This window comes from Daldinia childiae, assembly GCF_008694065.1.
Source record: "Daldinia childiae strain JS-1345 chromosome Unknown Scaffold19, whole genome shotgun sequence".
Classification (NCBI taxonomy): Eukaryota; Fungi; Ascomycota; class Sordariomycetes; order Xylariales; family Hypoxylaceae; genus Daldinia; species Daldinia childiae.
Window position 1 is genome coordinate 106,731 of NW_022984660.1, and position 20,462 is coordinate 127,192.

The 20,462-nt window shown below is 47.4% G+C and overlaps 6 protein-coding genes across 6 annotated transcripts; 3 read left to right on the forward strand and 3 right to left on the reverse strand.

Moving 5' to 3' along the window:
* Positions 1-832: 832 nt before the first annotated feature.
* Positions 833-2,701, reverse strand: GL218_09391 (uncharacterized protein; the record flags this gene model as incomplete). Its single annotated transcript, XM_033586224.1, has 4 exons — positions 833-1,468; positions 1,535-2,140; positions 2,204-2,517; positions 2,572-2,701. 4 exons carry the CDS (start codon positions 2,699-2,701, stop codon positions 833-835), a joined length of 1,686 nt encoding a protein of 561 aa, XP_033439701.1.
* Positions 2,702-3,627: 926 nt separating this feature from the next.
* GL218_09392 (Transaldolase) lies at positions 3,628-4,894 on the reverse strand (the record flags this gene model as incomplete). Its single annotated transcript, XM_033586225.1, has 4 exons — positions 3,628-4,021; positions 4,086-4,317; positions 4,396-4,752; positions 4,819-4,894. The coding sequence occupies 4 exons, from the start codon at positions 4,892-4,894 to the stop codon at positions 3,628-3,630; spliced, it is 1,059 nt and encodes a 352-aa protein (XP_033439700.1).
* Positions 4,895-6,419: 1,525 nt separating this feature from the next.
* Positions 6,420-8,894, forward strand: GL218_09393 (uncharacterized protein; the record flags this gene model as incomplete). The annotated part of the gene is made up of 3 exons (XM_033586226.1): positions 6,420-8,520; positions 8,579-8,688; positions 8,775-8,894. The coding sequence occupies 3 exons, from the start codon at positions 6,420-6,422 to the stop codon at positions 8,892-8,894; spliced, it is 2,331 nt and encodes a 776-aa protein (XP_033439699.1).
* Positions 8,895-10,188: 1,294 nt separating this feature from the next.
* GL218_09394 (uncharacterized protein) lies at positions 10,189-11,286 on the forward strand (the record flags this gene model as incomplete). Its single annotated transcript, XM_033586227.1, has 1 exon — positions 10,189-11,286. One exon carries the CDS (start codon positions 10,189-10,191, stop codon positions 11,284-11,286), a length of 1,098 nt encoding a protein of 365 aa, XP_033439698.1.
* A 935-nt stretch (positions 11,287-12,221) lies between these two features.
* GL218_09395 (mRNA-capping enzyme subunit beta) lies at positions 12,222-13,911 on the reverse strand (the record flags this gene model as incomplete). The annotated part of the gene is made up of 2 exons (XM_033586228.1): positions 12,222-12,908; positions 12,967-13,911. 2 exons carry the CDS (start codon positions 13,909-13,911, stop codon positions 12,222-12,224), a joined length of 1,632 nt encoding a protein of 543 aa, XP_033439697.1.
* A 2,598-nt stretch (positions 13,912-16,509) lies between these two features.
* On the forward strand, positions 16,510-20,079 carry GL218_09396 (26S proteasome regulatory subunit rpn2; the record flags this gene model as incomplete). Its single annotated transcript, XM_033586229.1, has 3 exons — positions 16,510-16,649; positions 16,721-19,712; positions 19,765-20,079. The coding sequence occupies 3 exons, from the start codon at positions 16,510-16,512 to the stop codon at positions 20,077-20,079; spliced, it is 3,447 nt and encodes a 1,148-aa protein (XP_033439666.1).
* Between the last annotated feature and the right edge of the window lie 383 nt (positions 20,080-20,462).

Here is a 20,462-nt window from a genome sequence, read left to right on the forward strand (position 1 = left end):
GTTGGAGAGGATCGAAGAGAATAATAAAGGAAAATACATCAAATTAAGCAAGCTGAAAGCTCGCGTTTAGTGTTAAAGGCGATGCTATGTACAAGACAGGTAGCGTAGCATTGAGACGAGGATGACAGTATTGCGTCAACTTTGGTAGCTACCGATGTGAGATTTCGTATTGAGTGTTATTGCCGGTGCCCATCTCCTAAGGATCGGGAATAACTCCAGATCTTCTTATCAATCAAAATTGCTAGATCAACGGGGGGTGGATGATTCCGCTCTGTTCGTGAGCCTATGATCTGCAAAATGGACCTCCTAAAATCGTGTCATTAGAGCCGCTATGATGTATTACATATACCTACAAAATATTGTTCCTCGAGCATCGGGGATAAGAGCGTATCCCGTCAGCATACATCCGTCCACTATGCCAATCTGATTCGGAAATAAGAGGTCATTGGACACCCCTCCCCCTTCAATTAGTTCTGGGTACCCTTTGGAATTTCGCATTTGTCAACAGCATAAAAACTACTCGAGTACTCATGACTCACGTCGGGGAGATTCAAATACTGCTTACAAAACACTACAAAAGTCGTTGGCTGGTTAGCTAGCTGTCGCCGAAATTTTAAACATACACGTAATATCTAAAATTGTGTATATCTTGCGTTGAAAGAAAAAGGGGGGTGATACTCGAAAGATGGATCCTCTTACTCTCGTATAATAGAATGCCTTCGAAATTTAGCGACGTCTCGCTTAGGAAATATTAGATAATGGGGTTTATTGAGACGAATATGCAAAATAATCGGTCATATGTCTATACCCACATATAACGAACTCAACACTTTTACAGGAGAGTTGCACTAGACGCCTTAATCTTCTCGGATGAAGCGGTACCCAAACCCTTCTCAGCTCCCGCATCATCCCGAGCCTGAGCCTCAATAATGGTGTCGTCTAGATCCCAGATCATATCCTTTAGTAATGTCTCCTTTGCTGGTATAGCGTAACTTAGTGCGGTGTAAAGAACGACCGAAGTTACGAATCCGAACAAGAAGTTAAGGGTATAGAGGTTAGCAACGCCGTCGTTAATATGAACAACTTGGGGACCGCTAATGCTAAGGCCTAGGCCAGGTAGAAGAGGCGCAACGGGTACGAAGAAGGCGACCGCTGCGCGCCAGTTACATCCACCAACATAGCGATAACGACCATCCGGATCGTACAGGCTCGGTATGTCAATCTGCCTCTTCTTGACAAGCCAGTAATCAGATGCCATGATGCCAGCTATCGGCCCAAGGAAGACGGCATACCCACTCATAAAGGCGAGGAAGGTTTCCGCAGAGCTCAGGATCTTCCATGGCACCAGGACCCAACCACCGACAAGCGCAGCGATAATACAGCCTCGCCTGATATTAATCCAGCGAGGTAAAAGAACGGTTAAGTCGTTGGCTGCCGAGATCGAATTCGCGGTGATGTTTGTTCCAACCTATTACACGTCACTTTATTACGAAAAGCCCCTTATGAACTATAACCTGAAGCTGTTGTAACGTACCTGTGCAATATACCACGCGAGGGCGGCAAAGAAGGCAGCACATCGTCCACCAGAGCCATAGTCGAGCCAAATAGCTATGATATCCAAGGGGTTCCAGAGGTACTCTCCGCTAAATACTTTGCTCGCGGATGTTGTTACAATACCCAGAACGCCACACAAAGTAAATATAATGGGCATCGCTGGGAGTTGGATGTATTGACCTTTAGCCGACTTTGCATAGCGAGTGAAATCAGGTATGTTTACAGCCAAGGTGCTCCATTGACCTGCCACGCTCGACATGCAAGTTAGCCATAGCCAGACATATTGTTGGTCGCTAGCTGTCGCTCGCAAGGCAAAGATGTCACCACCCCCTCCAGCCCTCTTAATACACCATCCCATCGTTGCAATAGCAGCTACCGGGGCAGCGAATAGTTTGACCCAGAACAGAGGACGTAGCTTAGTGGGGTGGATAAGGAGTAGCGGTAGTTGAATTATCCAGAAGAGGAAGTAAGAAAGCATCCCTTGCGTCGTGATGCCGGCAGACTGGGATAATTGGTTCGGAATGTCGTTGTACGACGGCGCCCAGGCACGCAGCATGATCGTGATGCATTGAGCTCCGTTTGCGCCCTAAATGTTCACGTTAACCTATGATGCATTCCAGTCGAGAAACATCCTCTCTAGCTTATTTACCTGTATACCCAACCAGAACATAGCTAGAATAGCCCGACTAACGATGCAGAAGTATCTTAGGTAGTAACCGAAGCTACTAGTCGCAATCACAGAGAAAGGCACGTGAAGTTTAGCGCCAATGGCACCGTTAAGCACAAGAGGCACGGCGACGCAGAAGGTTCCTACTATCATGATGGGAATAGCTTCACGCCAACTTAGACCAACCGCGAGAATTGCAGAGGCCGTCTGCCATGTAGCCAAATTAATCGTGTCGGTAGCCCAGTAGGCCAAAATTGTCCACACATTCCACGTCTGGTCCTCGATGGGCGTCGGGTCTAATCAGCCCGCGTTAGTATTTAACACGGATTATTCCGGACAGACAACTCTACCCATATCTCGATTCGTCCATATGTGCGATGGGGCCAGCGCTCCAGTCTGCTTAGGAAGTTCCCAAGAGTGGAGGGAGGTAAACCTCCTCTTGAGTTTAGCAGCTGACAGCTTCCTTGAGAGAATAGCCATATTGCCAGACTTTAATGTTTTCAAGATGGCAATCGGCTCTTGAAGCAGAAGACGCAAACCAGCAGCTCCGTCGAAAGTAAACTTATTTTAGGTAACTAACTGCACGTGAATTACTCGAGGTAACCATATCACACCGTAGATATATATATAGGTATATATACCTAGAGTATTATGGTAATACGGAATAATGTCAGATAAGAAAGCTCCAAGATGCAAGATAGCTAGCTTCCCGGTCATCCTGGAAAGCTATCCTGGAATATTATCCCTGAATCCAATGAGGAACGAGTTCCTTATCAACCTCTCCCGATTCACGTATCTGGGCCATGGACATTGTGCAAGCCAAAAAAGCAGTTAGTTTACTCAGGTACAGCTTGACCATCCATCCTTAGTAACTATTATGGTAACTAACTACTAAAGACTCTATACTTTCGAAAAGGCCACCGGAATCTTTTCCATATATTTTCGTAGTTATATATATTTTCATATTTTACCCGCGTGAGATTGACAGATAAGTATTGCATTCTTCAAGTTCGACCTCCTAACCTACTTAGACATGAGTGTAACGCAAAGGCGTAACACGGGACGGAGTTGCGCGTTTGTGTATCTAGATATGTATCATTTAATAGCTGTGGTACTAACGTGGATCATATGTAGATCCGTGGAATGTCTCGGAAGAATGCCGCGGCAAGATAACAGGGATTAAATCATAGGTGGCCCGTGTCACAAACAAGACCTAGGTATGTATCTCCTAACAGGTAGTTAATCTTTGTTGGTGTACAGTTTTACCAGATCGAAAATAAAACCTATCATCTCATTATCTTCACCCACGACGTTTGACTATTAACACTGTTTCTAGTTGTCGATGCCACCTAGTACAACATATCTAATTCCTTAGATACCTATCTAAGATATCATATAGAAGACCTTCATCGTCGTGTTAGACCTTCTAGGCCATCCTGCTTCTCACAGAATATGTTGATAGCTTGGATAATCTTGACTTCACCCTTACCCTCATGGCTCCGAGTAAAAGCTAAGCGCCAAGCACTCTCGTCCTCTACTATATCGTTATAATCGCCCGCCTCTTCCTCTGCTCTACCCTTAAAAACACTCCCAGTTTCACCTTTCCACGGGTTAGCCGGTGTCTCCGCCAACTTAGTCAACAGATGCGGCGCGACGGTGATATGGTGAGCACCCGCAAGCTTCATGACTTCTTGGATAGATGTCAAACTAGCGGGTAGAACCTGGGTCTTGCTCCCGATCTTCTCGTAGTATCGCTGAGCAGCGCCGCAGAAGTCAAATGCTTTATGCTGGTCGACGTAACTAGATATCGCGCGTAGGTCAGCTTTTACACTCACTCGGTACCCAATGGCCAGGTAATATATACTTCTCGTCAAAATGCACTCGCAGCTCGTTGATGTACGGTGCGATGTAGGTACAACCCACATGAGCTGCTAGAGCAGCCTGTTCAAGACAAAACATGGTTGTTGCTAATGTAGAAATGCCTTGGTTTTCCAATTCGCGACATGCTTGTAACCCTTCCCAAGTGGATGGTATCTTAATGCAAACCCTTTTGGCGTCGTACGATGGGTCCAGATCTTTAAATATCGCCACGATGCCTGATATGATAGTTTCCATTAGCGATTCGACGGCCACAGTTCAACATCACCTCCACCACATTAAGGACGATCACACACGCTTCGCATTCTCAATTGTCTTCTGCTTATTATAAGAGTACTTCGGATTTGTCTGTATATGAGAGTATCCCTTCAAGTAGGGTACTATTCTCAAAGCCAGTTTCACCATCATAGTCTCTACCGCTAGCTCTGATACACCCACGTCCGGGTATAACGAACGTTTCGCTGACGCATAGTCGATGGCATCTTGAATCAGCTCGGCGTGTAGAGGCTTTCCGCCTTCATTAAGACGTATCAACTCGTGGTATGCGATTGCCTTGTATACTTTTAGCCCCTTGCGTCTCGTAAGGAGGTTGATCTTAAGCTGGCTTACCTGGTTTGACGTACAGTCCACGAACGGACCAAGTTGCCTTGGCACTATGTTGGTGAGCTTCCAGCTGCCTTCTCATACAATTCACCCCTAGCTGTCGGTTGATCACTCACCTTCGATATCAAAAGTATCGCAATCCACCGCACTATACGATCGCAATACATCGAGCAAGCTCTCCGGTGATCCCATCTTTCACTCTGTTTAGCGACAGTCAACAGCAGCAGTTATTAATATCAGTTTCAACCGACTGATGCTTAGAGTATAAAGGAATAATGATTAGGAAGCACGATCACCCCGCTACATACTTGGCTATTGAATGTTTTAGTACTGCCCATCCTCGGCTCAAATACTCCAGAATAAGTTTTATGCTTGCATATACGGACCAGCGATCTCGGACGAGGTGGGGGAAACTACTTTCTATACGAAAAACATATCATTTGCTAATATCAGACCATTCAAATCGTGGAGGTATGTCTAGTGCGAATACACGACCAGCTGGTAGTCTCAAGATGGGACTTGATAGGATATAATTATACTTAAAGGGGTCAGTTTATAGGTCATGAGCTCTTAACACCCTCGTCATAATTATTCCTATTGCCAACAAGCTCACTTATAACCAGGTGAAAGCTCGGTTATATTAACCCCGGATTAGCTCGTTTAGACCCCTCGGCCGACATCCGCCTGTCGATCTAACGACGCCGAGCCTGACGCTATTTACCAAAGCGTGACAACGAATATAATTTCAATCTAGATGTTTAGGACGAGAAGGAATAAATCAAGGACTACACTAAAAATAGGGAATCGTGTAATGCGATCAAATGCGACCTACTTCCTTTGTATGCAGTTTAACTATTATTCCGCGGCACGTAAATGCGTAGAGCACAGCGGACTCGAGTATTCAACTAATGGACAGTTCCAAAAGTACCTAGAAGAGTCTTTGAACGACATAAGGTATATAGAGCTAGCATAACTTATTACCGAGTCCAGCTATTTCACATTCGACCAAGTGACTTTACTTTAAGGGCGTCATATAAGGAGGTAGGTAGGTAGATTTGCATCCAAATTTAGGTCATAGAATTACAAAGTTGTGTCGACAACATTCACTCGTGGCCAAAGTAATGTCCTGAAATTTATTCATGTACAGTGTTCTAAAAGTCCTGGCATTGACCCTTCTATAGCCCTTTTGCTAAGATATCTCTAGGTATCGACGCATCCGGAAATGGTTCCTGATTTTTTTTTCGTACTATCAAATATGAAAGAATCTTGAATGTATACCAACCGAATAAGGCTAAAACATGGTCTACACATCTTTTGTCTTCTCCTTAAGTCAATAGGAGGAGTGGGTTCGATGGCCGAAAAGAGGTGGAATGCAATGCGTTCGTCTGCGAAATTCTTTTCTTCTCGATGCATCGAAAAGCAGGAATGCTAGTTCAGTTCTCACATAACTAAAATAGGATGCTTGGTGAGGATTTACATGGCTAAGAGAACCATCTTTGTCCTTTCAAGATAGCAATTCAATCATTTCCTCCTTCTCTCGTTACTTAACTTTTCTAATACACACTAAGACATGCTTTTATACCACATCGCGATACGTCGAGCTATACTAGATGTCGTGAGAATAATCTTGCAGTCAGTATATAACTACTATTTGAACGGGCAACGAGCCCCCTTCTCCTCTTTTTTTTAGTAAAGTGCGATCGTAGGTGTTGTCGCCATGCAGAGTTACACAACCACCACCGTATATCAGCAACAATCTCAAGAACCACTCCAGTCTCCAGTTCCGCAGACAGTACCTCAGACAGAACCTCAGGCAGTACCTCAGACGGCACCTCGGCCAAGGGACTATTTTCAACGCACTCCGCCAGTCTTTCAGTCGAGCGGCTTGGCAGCTCGGGTACCCTTCGAACTTCGAGCAAATCCTCTCATCGATAGGAACCACCAGGATTTTATGAGGATAGAACGATACTTCTTTACGTTGCTCCGGAATACTAACCTTACTCTTGAGGAGATAATCGAAAATACATTCGAGCCTCACGAGATTAGCATCCTCGAACCAGCCAGTCATCCGCCGGAACTGGTTAAGCTACAGAAAGCAAACTCCATTCGTTATCAACAGATACTAGACACACGCTTCCAGGGCAACACCCCTACACTTCAACTCAAGTTAACTTTTCTCTATTTCGGGTTACCAATTGCTCCGATGAAGCTTGGGTTGTCTCAAACGATGGTGATTACAGACCTAGACTTTTTAGAGGACAAGATCCAGATCGCGACCAACCCTCTCGAGTTCTTAAATGAGTACGGTGAGAGGGCGTACGGCGACCCCCACAAGCGTGTTCCTGATCGTCATTTTCTTCAGCTTCCGCAAGCTCAGGAGTTTACGTCTTTACGTCTCCGTCCTCCGCCATATCAGGACGATCAGGCTTTGAGACTACGCGGCGGCGCGTTGCCCTCGAAAATGGAATGGGAACCGGAGGGTGATGGCACTTATGATCCAGCCACTAGTTCCGTAAGGCTTTTTGGATATCAAGGGTCGATTCAAGTCGAGCTTTACTCATCGGCCTACGATAGTTTCGTCGAGGCCGTAGACCAGCTCCTAGGATTGAGATACAAATACAACTATTCCATAAGACTTCAGATATGGGACCAAATTAACTCTGGAACTGAGCCTGTCGCACAAGCAACAGGCATGATCTATCAGAAAAACAAGAGACCTGACGGCGACGATGATATATTTTCATTAGTTGAGAAATTATTCAGCCAAGGCAGTAAGGATGAGCGATACTGTGGTTTTGTATCCTTCGACAAGGAGGAATCTCCCGAATCCTACCAGCCATCCAGCGGAGCCGATCGATACATTATTCGTGTGTGGGATGATGATAAAAAAAATATGGCATATATGAAAGTTCCAGAGTCTCTAGTATCAACCCATAAACCAAACCAATTCCGTTATGAATACTTGCGTGCCATGCGGGTACTCTTCCGGCAATCTCCTCATGCGTATTTCAGGTTCTCAACGAGCGGTCAGGAATTAACGTACGGACTGCTCGACCCATCTCCTGTAGTCTGGGATCAAATTATCCAAGATCATATAAAGGATGACGGATTACCTCTTCTAGGTTTTACAGGAATTGACATACCAGAAGATGTCGTGCCGGTTTTCATACCGGGGTTCCACTCCTACGATACCGACTTCTCGAGCGGATTACCGGTAACTTGTTTAAGCAGAGACGATCTTAAACTAGAAGGAGGGGATAGCGACAAAGATGGGCTATCGAAGCTGATTAGTGCGGTTAACGCCGCGAACCCTTTCGCGATCAGCCACAATAAAAAGATCGGTATCGAAGTCTGGATTCCGGGAGATGAATTCTTAAACTGCTCGATTTCCGGCCGGTTCATCAATATGGTGAAAACCGAGATCAACGAGCAGACGATATATGACTGGAAGGCTGCCGTTCGCATATATCAAGGGCCAAGAATCCATGCCAAACCTGGAAAGATAAGCATCGTAGCTCGACCCGTGTTCAGCACTTACACAATTAGTGCCAAGAACGATCCTAACCGGAATTTCTCAGTCGACCTGAATGATCTAAGACTATCAGAGTTTAAGGAAGAGGTCAAGTCTAAGCTATTCGCAAGATATCAACCAACGTCGAAAAATCTAGTTCTACATCTAGTGCAGTCAACTTGGTCAACTAACAAGATCGACTTCGCCGTCAATACGAATACCGATGAGGACGAGTGGAGATGGATCGTGAGACATATCACCGAACCGAACATAACCATATCCCTTGAGTATTGGGTCAGCGACTGGGGTGAGTTTCCAATAGGTCATTTTCGAGGATAACAATAGCTAACATTATAAATTTGAAGCCGTGGAAAAGGGATCTACATGGGGACCACGCTACGATACTATAGAGCCGTTCACGCTGACATCTCAATTCGATTCGATGAACAAGTATTTTACACCGTATGACCCTCCAGTACGGAAGTTGTTTAGAGAATCAAGGAACAATTTAGATGGTGCGGTAAGGTCACAGAGGCTGAGAGAAAGGCTGTTTTGGGATAGCCCAAGCATGTTCGCCAGTCCGACTCAGCCCGCATTACCGCTTCAGGGTCCGCCTATCGAGACTATCATCAGGACGGGGCCCAACGTGCCGGCATTTACCACCGCGATGCGGACTCCTAGTGAAATGGCCCGACTCGAAAGAGAAGTCCATACGCTACGGGGAAATCTTCTCGACAGAGTTAGGGAATGCCCTTATAATGGCTGTAGGCAGGTTTTCCGCTTTCAAGATGGCAGCGAGCTCGATCGACACTTGCGAGAAGACCACACCACTCTCCAATGTTTCCTATGCGACAAAGAAAAACACCTACTCCGGTTCTATGATACTCAAAGTATAAGGCAGCACTTTCTTGACAAACACTACAATAACATTAAGGAGGAGCTTCTCGGGATCCATGGGAACCAGGAGTACCGTAGAGGGGATCCCAGATATTGCAACCGATGCGGGCGTGATCAGTCCATCTTGAACAACCCAGCCGATCGAGCATACCATGATAGTGTATGTAGGGTTGGCCCGCGCAGTCGTGCGGTATTCTGCGGGTTCTGTGGACGTACCAAAGAAAACGCGTCGGAAACATGCGAATGCGGCAAATTCATGGACGAGGAGTCGACGGAGGACTATATGATAAACTGTGTAACCTGTGGTATCGAATACGATTCAATCATGAGTCGGTCTTACCGCGAACAACACCGTTCTCACTGTAAGCTACCTGGTGGCAGACCCAACGATAGCTGTCTTGGTTGTGGTATAAGTCTCGCCGACAAGAGTGAGGGTGAAAAGATGTCTCACATGTCTTTGTGCATCAAATCATCACCGCAGCACAACACATTTACTGATCCCTCCGATAATAAAACGTTTCCAAACGTTTCCAAACTTCCTGACCCCACCGATACTTTCAAACCTCCTCTTAATAACACTGATGTCGTTCCTCCTCCCAAGTTTGAGATGAAGAAGCCTATTCTGAGCAAACCAGAATGGGTTAAACAACCCGCCCCCCAGCACCAGGATCCTGTTGACCCTATTGACCCCGTTGATCCAGTTGATCCAGATGATCCAGTTGATCCAGTTGATCCTGTTGATCCTACGCCAGCTGAAATTATAGATCTTCTCGATAGCATAGGTATAGAGGATCTTCTCAATACCCTAGGTCAAGACGAGTCTCCTATTGAGCCGCCATCATCATGGAGAGAAGCAACAACATCGGATCCACTCCCATATCGCCGAGGCCATTCTCCTCCATGGGATGAATTTCTCGAACCGCAGTCGAAACCCCGGTTATTCTTTCCGCAACCCGACTGGAGATGTTCCCGATGCTTCAGGGCTGCAGGAAAAAGCATAGATAATGCAGAGGTAAGTACACGCACCGACGTGCTTAAGGTTGGCGAGACATAAGCTCACACACTGAAATCACGATAGATGCACATGAACGAGAATGGGTCTTGTAGAATCCGTCGCTCCTTGGGCACGGCGAGGTACGGCCACATGCCTAACCGTAGTGGATGGATTGTCCCCGAAGAGAAATTTGACTTCAAGTCGGCGTACTACAAGTTTATCATCGAATATCCGGCATATAAACACACCATGTTCCCGGTGCGCGAAGAGAGCATCAAGTCGGTCTGGGAAGACCCTTACACTTTGGAAAAAGCGATCGGTTCCATCGAAGACGACCCGAACTACAGAGGGCCGAAGTATTTAGAGACTCGGAGCGATAAGCTACCATGGCCGCCGTATAAGGGCTGGACAATACCGCTAAACCGAGAGGAACTGGAACCAGATTCACCCAACGTTAAGAGCTCCGTACCCGAATATATAAAGGTCTTAGAGGGGGTAAGCAAAGACGATAGTGAGCTTAACGAAGAGCCTGATGAAGAAGAAGAAAAACTAGATGGTAACTCTGAGGCCACGATCCCACCCGAGGACAACATCCTGATATCGACAGAAGAAGATAGCAGCAGCCCGGCAACCTCTCCAACCGAATCGGAGGAATCAGATCAATCAGAGTTAGACGAGGAGTACGATCCGACCAAGCAACCGGCCGAGACAGGAGACGAACTCGAAGAAGAATATTCGGAGAGAAGCGCCGTGGAAGACCCTATTCAAGAATTAGATATAGCTGACGCCGATAAGTCTAAAAAGCGTACCACGCCGATAAAACCATCTTATGATGCTGAGGACCGTAGCTCGTGGCCGTCTGTTAAAAAGCGTGTCGGGCCATATCGTTCCAAGGTTAGGCCTAAACCTGTTCCTATTACCTTTGACCCTCCTTCGCCCCATGGGATTGACTACGTCCCATGGACCACCCCGCAACCGATCGAATCTCCTCAGCCGGAAGATAAACGTATTCAGATACCCGAATGGGATCCCGTCATCTCGGTCCCTCCCATCTGGGACGAGATGAGCGAGATTGGTCAAAAGCTTGGACGGGGTTCCCAGCCGCCGCTTATGAAACAATTTGCACCTATAGTGCCATCTTTCAAGCGATCTACATCTGGACCACCTTCAGCCAGGCCCTAGACTCGGGGAAAAGATTCCTTTGGCAAGAGAAGGAATTAAAGAGGTAGCTTGTCATCTATCATCTAGCCGGAGGGGGCCAATATAATTGAGCTGGAGCTATGTGTGTGTCGATTAGAGAGGATGAGATGTATAAGAATAGAAGCGCATTCGATCTTTATGGCTTGGATTTACAACTTGGATTTTCTTTTGTATTTGAGAAAGAAGTTTAGCCCGATCTAGAGTAGCTACTTAACTAACCTTCTACTCAGTTTATAGTTGGCCCTCCTATAACAAATGTGTTGATGAATAGTATTCTGATTTACAGGTAATATTTGCGTAGTGTCTCCGTGTGATATATTCATTCAGTATCCTCCATGTTAGACTCTATCAAACAGGATGCTTAAACTCGATTTTTCATGATGCCAAGTAACTCATATTGTGCTGTTCACTATTAATTCGATATCTACCTGTAACTTCTTAATTCATATATCAAATCGTCCCTACAGGATAAATGCTATTCATTTCGAAAGGACATAGATCTACAAGCTTTGCCAGAGCGACGAGAATGACGACACTACTGCAACATCAAGCAACGCATTTAACTCAGCAAATCCTTGCGGTTGCATTTTAGCACGTTGGTTCTTGGGTAAAATAGTAAAACAAGACACCTCTCCTTTCAATTCAACACGCCACGATATCAACGTTATTGGTCTATATGACCCCAACCTGATCCCCGATGCCCAACCCTTAAATTGGTATCATGTTCTGAAAAAGAGGAAACGAGAATGCATTCGCGTAGCCTAGGGCATTTCCTACTGGTCCTAAAAAAATAGACAAAGTAGAATAGAACGATGACTTCCGACTTCTGACTCCCAAGTTATGTAAAATGTAGCTAATGGTGGACATGCCTCATTCCCAACTAAGAGGCGTTTATGCACAAGTCCCTTCTACCGTAGCTAAGATTGATTATGATGATGCGGCGGTGGACACCGTCGCGCTAAGAGACGTACGTTATTAACGAGGCCGTCGACCAGATCTTCGTATCTATTCGGTTTCCTTTGCATGAGCATACGTCCATGCTCGATTAGATGACGCGCCTCCAATTCCACCTCGAGCTCGTGCTCCTTTGAAGCACCAGCAGGCACTTGGCAGGGTTGGCTACCCGAGGTCGCAGGTCCCTGCTTCACCTGCGTTAAATCGACCTGGTAGAAGCCGTGCTTATAACTGAGCCGATCCTTAATACGGTCCGGGGGTCGCTCCTTGTTGGGGTTCTGACCGCGTTCGATCTCTTCGACCGGACCATCCCAATCCCATTCTAGGTTGATACTTATGCGGCAGTCTAGGGGTAAGTGAGGGAAATGAATGTTTAAATCGGCAATTCGGGCCTTGACGATCTTGGCTAAAATATTATTGGCATTTTGTTCGTGGGTGGTGACGCGAGCTTTTATAGGCGCGCCTTGCTGCAGCAGGCCAGAAATGCAGGCTGGTACACGTTGACGCATATGGGGCGCGAGTTCGTAAAATCGATCAACCTCTCGGCGATGTACGTAGTGTACTTGCACGCGAGAGGCTGCAGCATGGCTGCGAGGGAAGGAGGCCTTCACCTGCTCGTTTAAGAATTCGTTGAGGTCGCGATGCTGATTCTATTGGAGGAGTTAATTAACAAACCAACAAGATTATACGAGCAGAAAAGGAACTTACCTCGGTCATGGAGCTGCGAAATGCAACCCTAGTGCTATCTAGCACACACTCGCCGGCCCTTATTCCAGGAAAGTAGATGCGGTCGTTGGTCATCTTGTCGATGATAGTACCGAGCTTAGCTTCGATCTCGAATACCGCGCCCCGGCTATGGATTTCTTCGAGATGAGGGAATTGAAGCACGTTGATGCCTAGAAAGTCAGCGACCTCGCGACATACAATATTCTTTGGTGTCTCGTTCCCAATGCTAGGCTCCCACGGGAACGGTTGGCCATTGAATGTAGAGGGGTCCTTAGCAACCGCAGGAGTCGGTTCTTCTGCTTTAACCCCAGGTACAGATCGTACTGTTTCGGGTGAGGCGTGGCGAGAAATATGATCAGACTTCACATGTCCGCCGACATCGTGCTGATTGTTTCCGTTGGCTGGACCGGGCGCGTTGGTCTGTTGGCGAATGTAATGTTTCAGAGCAAAATTGCGACTGGTTACTTTGGGTTGATCACGGTCTCTACCATTTTGCGCCCAGATCGGCGGCCTGTCGTGTAGGACACGTTTTCGACGCGGTGTCATCAGCGGTACTGATGACTGCTGCACTACAGCAGCTAGCGAGGCAGCACGGTTACCATTTAGCTGTGGAGGCGGCGGAGCCTTCCGGCCATTCTCAAGCTCATCGGGTCCGAGATCTCTATGCTCTAATTTCCGCTTCGCAGGAGTGCCGACGTGTTGGGGTTCCATGATGTTATTAACAATAGGAGCTTGTGGAGGACGTTGGGGATTGTAAGGATTTACGTCGCTGCTAGTAGAGGAAGGGCGATGGCCACCGTTGCTGGGTAGACTAGGAACACGTGTTTTAGGTGAGACACTGACGCTTCTATCACGTTCACTCCGAGACTGTGACCCGCGGTGTTCGGCAACAACGTCGTATGTGCTGTGACTACTGCCACTTGACATTCGCTGGATAGGAGCCGGAGGAGGCGGTTTAGGTGACGTCTGCACCGGCTGAGGAGGGTAGGCAGCAGAAACGGTAGAGGCCCTTTTTTGATACGGACTGGGAGGCTGCTTATAACTTACAGCAGGCGATAGTCGAGGAGGCAATGGTTGTCCTAAAGGTGTTAGAGGTTGAGATGATTGGCGTTGATGTTGAATTTGTTGTTGCTGTTGTTGCTGCTGTTGTTGTTGATCAATGAGAAGAGGATGAGGATGTATAGTCGCAACAGGACTGCCTTGAATATAAGGGGGCCCATATGGAGCCGATTGGCTATGCGCAGACGTGGGCGTAGGAGTGGATTGGATCGAATGAGATCTTTGATGTAAATATTGAGAACTACCACCGGGCGTACCTACAGGAGGTGTTTGTGGCAGTGGTTGCGCTTGTTGCTGGCTGTGCGCGTAAGAAATGGAACCGTGTTGTGGTTGGGGATTATTGTAACTATCACGAGAATAAGCACCCACAGGTGCACTCGGACCAACACCCGGACCAGCGCTAGCACTCGGTGGGCCGTATTGGTGTCTTTGCACAGGGCTCACGGGTGGCTGCTGCGTTGGAGGAAACGGATAGCCTCCGCTTACTGCACTAACAGACGAGGTAGGTGTTCGTCGATAGGGTGACGGTGCTGATATTGAAGCGCTTCCTGGTGATCGTAAATCGTGAGAGCCCGGTGGCTGGAGCGGAGGAACAGGTGGCCTACCAGCAAACGCGTTCGTCGGGGGGTTATATGAGGTTGGTGATTGGTACGGGCCAGCAGAACTCGGAGTACGACTTGGAAGATGAGCAGGACCGGGAGGAGGATATTCGTGTGGATGTTGGCCTGGTGAGGCACGAGTCGAGTGGCCGTAGTCTCTAAATGACTGAGGGTGTGGACTAGCTTGAGCTGGTGTTGAAGGCGCGACTGAGTTCGAATTCGAGTTCGAGATCGGGTTCGGAGTCGATATAACAGATGGTGATGTCTGTAAAGATGGTTGTTGAGGTTGCTGTTTTTTTAATGCGCCTCCGTCTGGTCCATTTAGTACATCGCGTAGATCCATCTTCGCGATATTGACTGTTTGCTCTCTTGATGATAATCTTCCTTGTTGGTTTTTCGGTTTCGTCTCTTCTTCTCTTCGTCGCACACTTTTTTTCTTTTCCTTTTTTTCCTACACTGAACGATCGAGTTCGCAACACATATACATGTACGGAATACACTTATACCACTTACACACGCATGCAACCGATAATATGTGCGCGCGCTATCTAGGCTTCTTCTCTCTCTTATCTCCCTTCTAACTCTTTAACTCTCTTCTTCTCTGTCGCGCGCGCGCACACAATTACTCTTCGCTCGTACTCAAGCCGACGTGCTCTTGCGTTATCGATACATTCAGGTGACGATATTCGGTTATTTTCAGACGAGGCAATCAATGCGACGGATTGTCGATGATGGCCTGGTATATGTTATGTAGCATGTAAAAAGTCGGTGGATGGTGCAAACGGAGGAGATGTCGGTTTGTCGGTTTGTCGGTTTATCGGGTTGGGTTGGATGTCCGCGCTTTAGAGCCAATATCGCGAAAGAAAAAAAAAATATTAATTTTGCATTTCCACCCTCTAAATCGGATCTACCCCCTCTAGATGATAACAATTCCCCTACGTTGCTATAGCGGTGTAAATAGATCAATAAATATTATAAAAATTATGCGCAATAATCAACGACGGTGATAGAATTGACTGATGGGTATTATTCCTTATTCCTAGTTGTACAGAATTGGTCGAATTATAACAAAGATTAGTTCCAGGGATGAATGCGAAAGCGTGCGTGACATGATGAATCGATCAATCAGTAGAGCTTTGATTTTATAAGGTATTTTTACCTATTCTCCTATCCTTGCATTAGGTATCTAAAGTATAAGTACTTAGAATGATGCATTATAAGTAGTGTATATCTAAGTACCTAGTACTAATAAAATCCAACATAAAATATAAAATAATTCCATAAGACAGGAAAGTTTTAAATAAAGCTTCTTAGATATGCCATGTTACTAACGGTACAGGCTATTTCTATAACGATAAGAGAAAGGAGAGTCGAATCTATCGAGTCTCGAGTACCTACCTTTAGGTATATAAACTCTTAACTGACAAGTTCTTTCAATAGCATTTGATCGAATTGGATAGTCAAATCTGATTGGCTATTTCATGTATGTAGCACTTGCGGCTTATCTCCTGGGGCTGGTACACTGTAATATTATGTAATTTTCAGGTTGCCAAGGCAAGCAGGCAGAGCTGCGCCTGACGTGGACCTGCTTTTATCCAAGCTTTGCATCTGTTATCTACATCAAAAATACATTTGAAATAACTTCACAATTTAACTTCTACTTAAATAAATACACCACATAAAAATAGATACATCATCACACCTGTCGCATTGCACAACACGGCGGACGTAATCGTCGGTACAATCCCGTAATCGGCTCAGTTCCGTTCCGTATATTCTCTTCTTTTCTCCCATTTCCCAACCGCCGAAAACAGTCGTCCAGTAAACGTCTCTCATACCTCATCACTTATTCACAACCGATTTCAAGATGCCTGGTTTGGTCACGGCTACTGGCGTGCTTGCGTTCCTAGCCGACGAGGAGCCCGAGCTTAAGGTATTCGCGCTGCAGACCCTCAATGACGATATAGACACTGTTTGGTTCGAGGTCGCCAGCGCTCTAGGCCAAATGTAAGCAAACTTTTGCATATCATCCGATATCTATCTTCGTATAATGAGATTCTAACCATCGGTGATCTTAGCGAAGCTCTCTATGAAGATGAATCCTTTCCCGAACGCAAGTTGGCCGCCCTCGTTCTCGCCAAAGTCTACTACCACCTTCAAGCCTACGATGAGAGCATGTTTTTCGCCCTAGCCGCTGGTGAGCTATTCAAACTCGACAATCCCGGAGAGTTTGAGGAAACCATCATCTCCAAATGCGTTGACCATTACATTGCTACTAAGAATGAGAATCACACCGTCGTCAGTAAGAAGGATGGGGACGCTTCTCTGCCTGCCCTCGCTACAGCTTTTTCGAGTACTACCACCGACGGCAATGCCTCCGCCCTCATCTCGCCCACGACTCCCTTCTCCCAGTCCACCCTGCCGTCTAAGTCTCTTCTATCTCGCGCTTCCACCGACAATGCAATTCTCGAACCTTCCTTCGAACCCCAGAAAAAGCAGCACCGGTCGTCCTCTATCGCTTTGACCCACAACGAACTTGACACCCGGCGTGCCATCGACAGCGTTATAGAGCGATTGTTCGAGAGCTGCTTGAGGGAGAGGCGTTACCAGCAAGTGGTAGGTATCGCTGTCGAAGCGAAGCGACTCGATGTGGTCAGCAAGGTTATCCAACGCGCAGACGATGATTATAAGCGTAACAAGGGCAAATCCGCGCAGGAAGATGCCATGGGCCCTGCCGAGGAGCTCCTCGATTACTGCTTAAATATATGCATGGACGTTGTGCAGGAGCGAGCTTTTCGGGATGACATCTTGCAGCTTATCCTTGGCATTCTCACTAGCGGCCGGGCTAAAGATCCTGACTACTTCTCCATCGCCAAGTGTATTGTCTATCTTAACAAGGACGAGCAGGCCCGCACAGTCATACAACATCTCATCAAAAGTGAGACCGTCGAGGCTATCGCCATAGCTTACCAATTTGCTTTCGACCTCTACGACAACGGCACGCAGGAGTTTCTGGGCAAGGTCATCTCTGGCTTACCCAAGGGCGAGCCACCTGCCGAGAAGAAAGAGGACGAGCCCACCGGTGAATCCGAGAGAGAACCTTTACTTGGAGATTCCGATGCTGGAGAAGTCGATGAGAAGAAAGCCGCGATCTATAAAAATATTCGCTCCATTCTCGACGGCACCAAAACCATCAAGCTCAACCTTGAGTTCCTCTACCGCAACAACCGTACCGACCTAAGTATTCTCAACAAGGTTCGGGATAGTCTTGAGGGACGGCATTCCATCTTCCACACAGCTGTCACTTTCTGCAATGCCTTTATGAACCAAGGCACGACCAACGACAAGTTCTTCCGAGATAACTTAGAGTGGCTAGGCAAGGCCGTGAACTGGTCCAAGTTCACTGCCACTGCGGCTTTAGGTGTTATCCACCGCGGGAACCTCTCCCAATCTAGGAAGCTCCTAGAGCCTTATCTCCCCCGAGGTGCCGGTGGTATTAGTGGCGGCTCTCCCTATTCGCAGGGTGGGGCCCTCTATGCGTATGGTTTGATCCACGCGAATCACGGCGCTGACGCCTTGGACTACCTTAAGACCCAGTTTGTTGCTGCCGAGGAAGAGGTCATCCAGCATGGTGGCGCCCTAGGCCTTGGTCTCGCTGGTATGGCTAGCGGAAACGAGGAGATCTTCGAGAATCTGAAGGCTGTTCTTTACGCCGACTCTGCTCTGAATGGTGAGGCTGTCGGTCTTGCGATGGGTCTGATCATGTTAGGTACCGGAAACGTGAAGGCTCTGGAAGATATGGTTGCCTACGCGCACGAAACATCCCACGAGAAGAGTGTGCGAGGTTTGGCTCTGGGTATGGCCTTGATCATGTATGGCCAGCAGGAAGGTGCGGACGTCATGATTGAAGGTCTTCTGATGGATCCGGATCCATCGTTGCGATACGGTGGTATTATGACTGTGGCAATGGCTTACTGCGGCACTGGCAGCAACAAGGCGATTCGAAAGTTGCTGCACGTTGCCGTCAGTGATGTGAACGACGATGTTCGGCGAATTGCAGTCATGAGCTTGGGTTTCATCCTGTTTCGCAAGCCTGGAAGCGTGCCTCGCATGGTCGAACTCCTCTCCGAATCATATAATCCCCATGTGCGTTATGGCTCTGCCATGGCACTCGGTATTTCATGCGCGGGAACGGGACTAGACGAGGCTATCGACCTTCTAGAGCCTATGATGAAAGATCCTACCGACTTTGTCAGGCAAGGTGCTTTGATTGCGTTGGCCATGATCATGATTCAGCAAAACGAAGTGATGAACCCCAAGGTTGCGTCGATCCGCAAGACACTGAAGAAGGTTGTCGGCGACCGGCACGAGGACGCAATGACCAAATTTGGTGCCGCCCTCGCTCTAGGTATTATCGATGCCGGTGGACGTAATTGCACAATCGGCCTGCAGACCCAGACGGGCAATCTGAACATGGCTGGTATCGTCGGTATGGCCGTGTTCACGCAGTACTGGTACTGGTTCCCCTTCACTCATTTCCTATCTCTGGCCTTCAGTCCAACCTCTATCATCGCTCTTGATCACGAGTTGGATATCATCGACGTCAAGTTTCACTGCGCTACCAAACCAAGCCTGTTCGACTACCCACCGGAGCAGGAGGTCAAGGCGGAAGAGGGACCGGCTATGATTGCCACCGCCATTCTCTCCACCACTGCCCAGGCCAAACGCCGAGCCCAGAAGAAAGAGAAGGCGCAGCGACGAGAGAGTATGGATATCGACTCCACTGCCACTCCGACCACCTCTAAGCCAGGTGCTACCGGTGATAAGATGGATGTCGACACGAAGACCAAATCCGGTGATGATACCAAAGATAAGAAAGAGGGCGATACCCCTGCACCAGGAGACAAGGAAGGATCAACGCCTCCTGCAGATATCAAGAAAAAGGTGGAAAAGGAGAAGCCGGGCTACGATATTGAGAATATGAGCCGCGTTTTACCCGCGCAGCTCAAGTACATCAGCCTCGCCAAAGGTCGTTACTGGCCCGTCAAATTAGTGAGACCTGGTCCATTAGTAAGACGATCAACAACTTTTACTCGCTTCATAATGCTAACTCTGAATACAGCCTACCGGCGGTCCTATACTACTGCACGACACGCAGCCCGACAAGGAAAAGGCGCTGATCGAAGAAAAGCTCAAGAAGGTAGCAACAGAGAAGGCCCCTGTCGCCGGTGCTAGTTCACGCAATCCACGATCCGTCGAAGAAGCGCTCCTCAGCCGGCTTGGACGAGACCAGCTCGCTACTCCAAGCCGGAACACGAGTGGCGCTGCTGCCGCCGCCGGCGTACTAACTGCTATCGATGAGGATGGCGAAGGAGACGAAGAAGCGCAACCTCCCCACGATTTTGAGTACTATACCGATGAAGAGGAGGATGACTAGACGTCACATTCTAGATAACGGCAGCCGTGTGAACTTGTATCTTAATTGTAACATAGATGATCCAGTCCCGCGCAATAATTAGCATAGCGTCCTAAGCCTAAGAGTACTACTAAATATTCTGATCTTCAACTCTAATCGAGCTAGTACGTCGACATCAGTTATAATTACTCAAGCCCGACTGCTATAAGTAATTGTATTATCCCTACGCCAAATGCTGACTTAAATACGCATTCTAATAGTTAAAGTGCATACTAAACGGGTTTACTCGAGCCTCGTCTACTGGAATAAATTATCGCGTAGATTCTCGCTATACCTAGGAGGTAGTTATCTTTAATAATGTAAGAGATATCCCTCCCGAATCTACCAGCTTTCCGTCCCCTTTT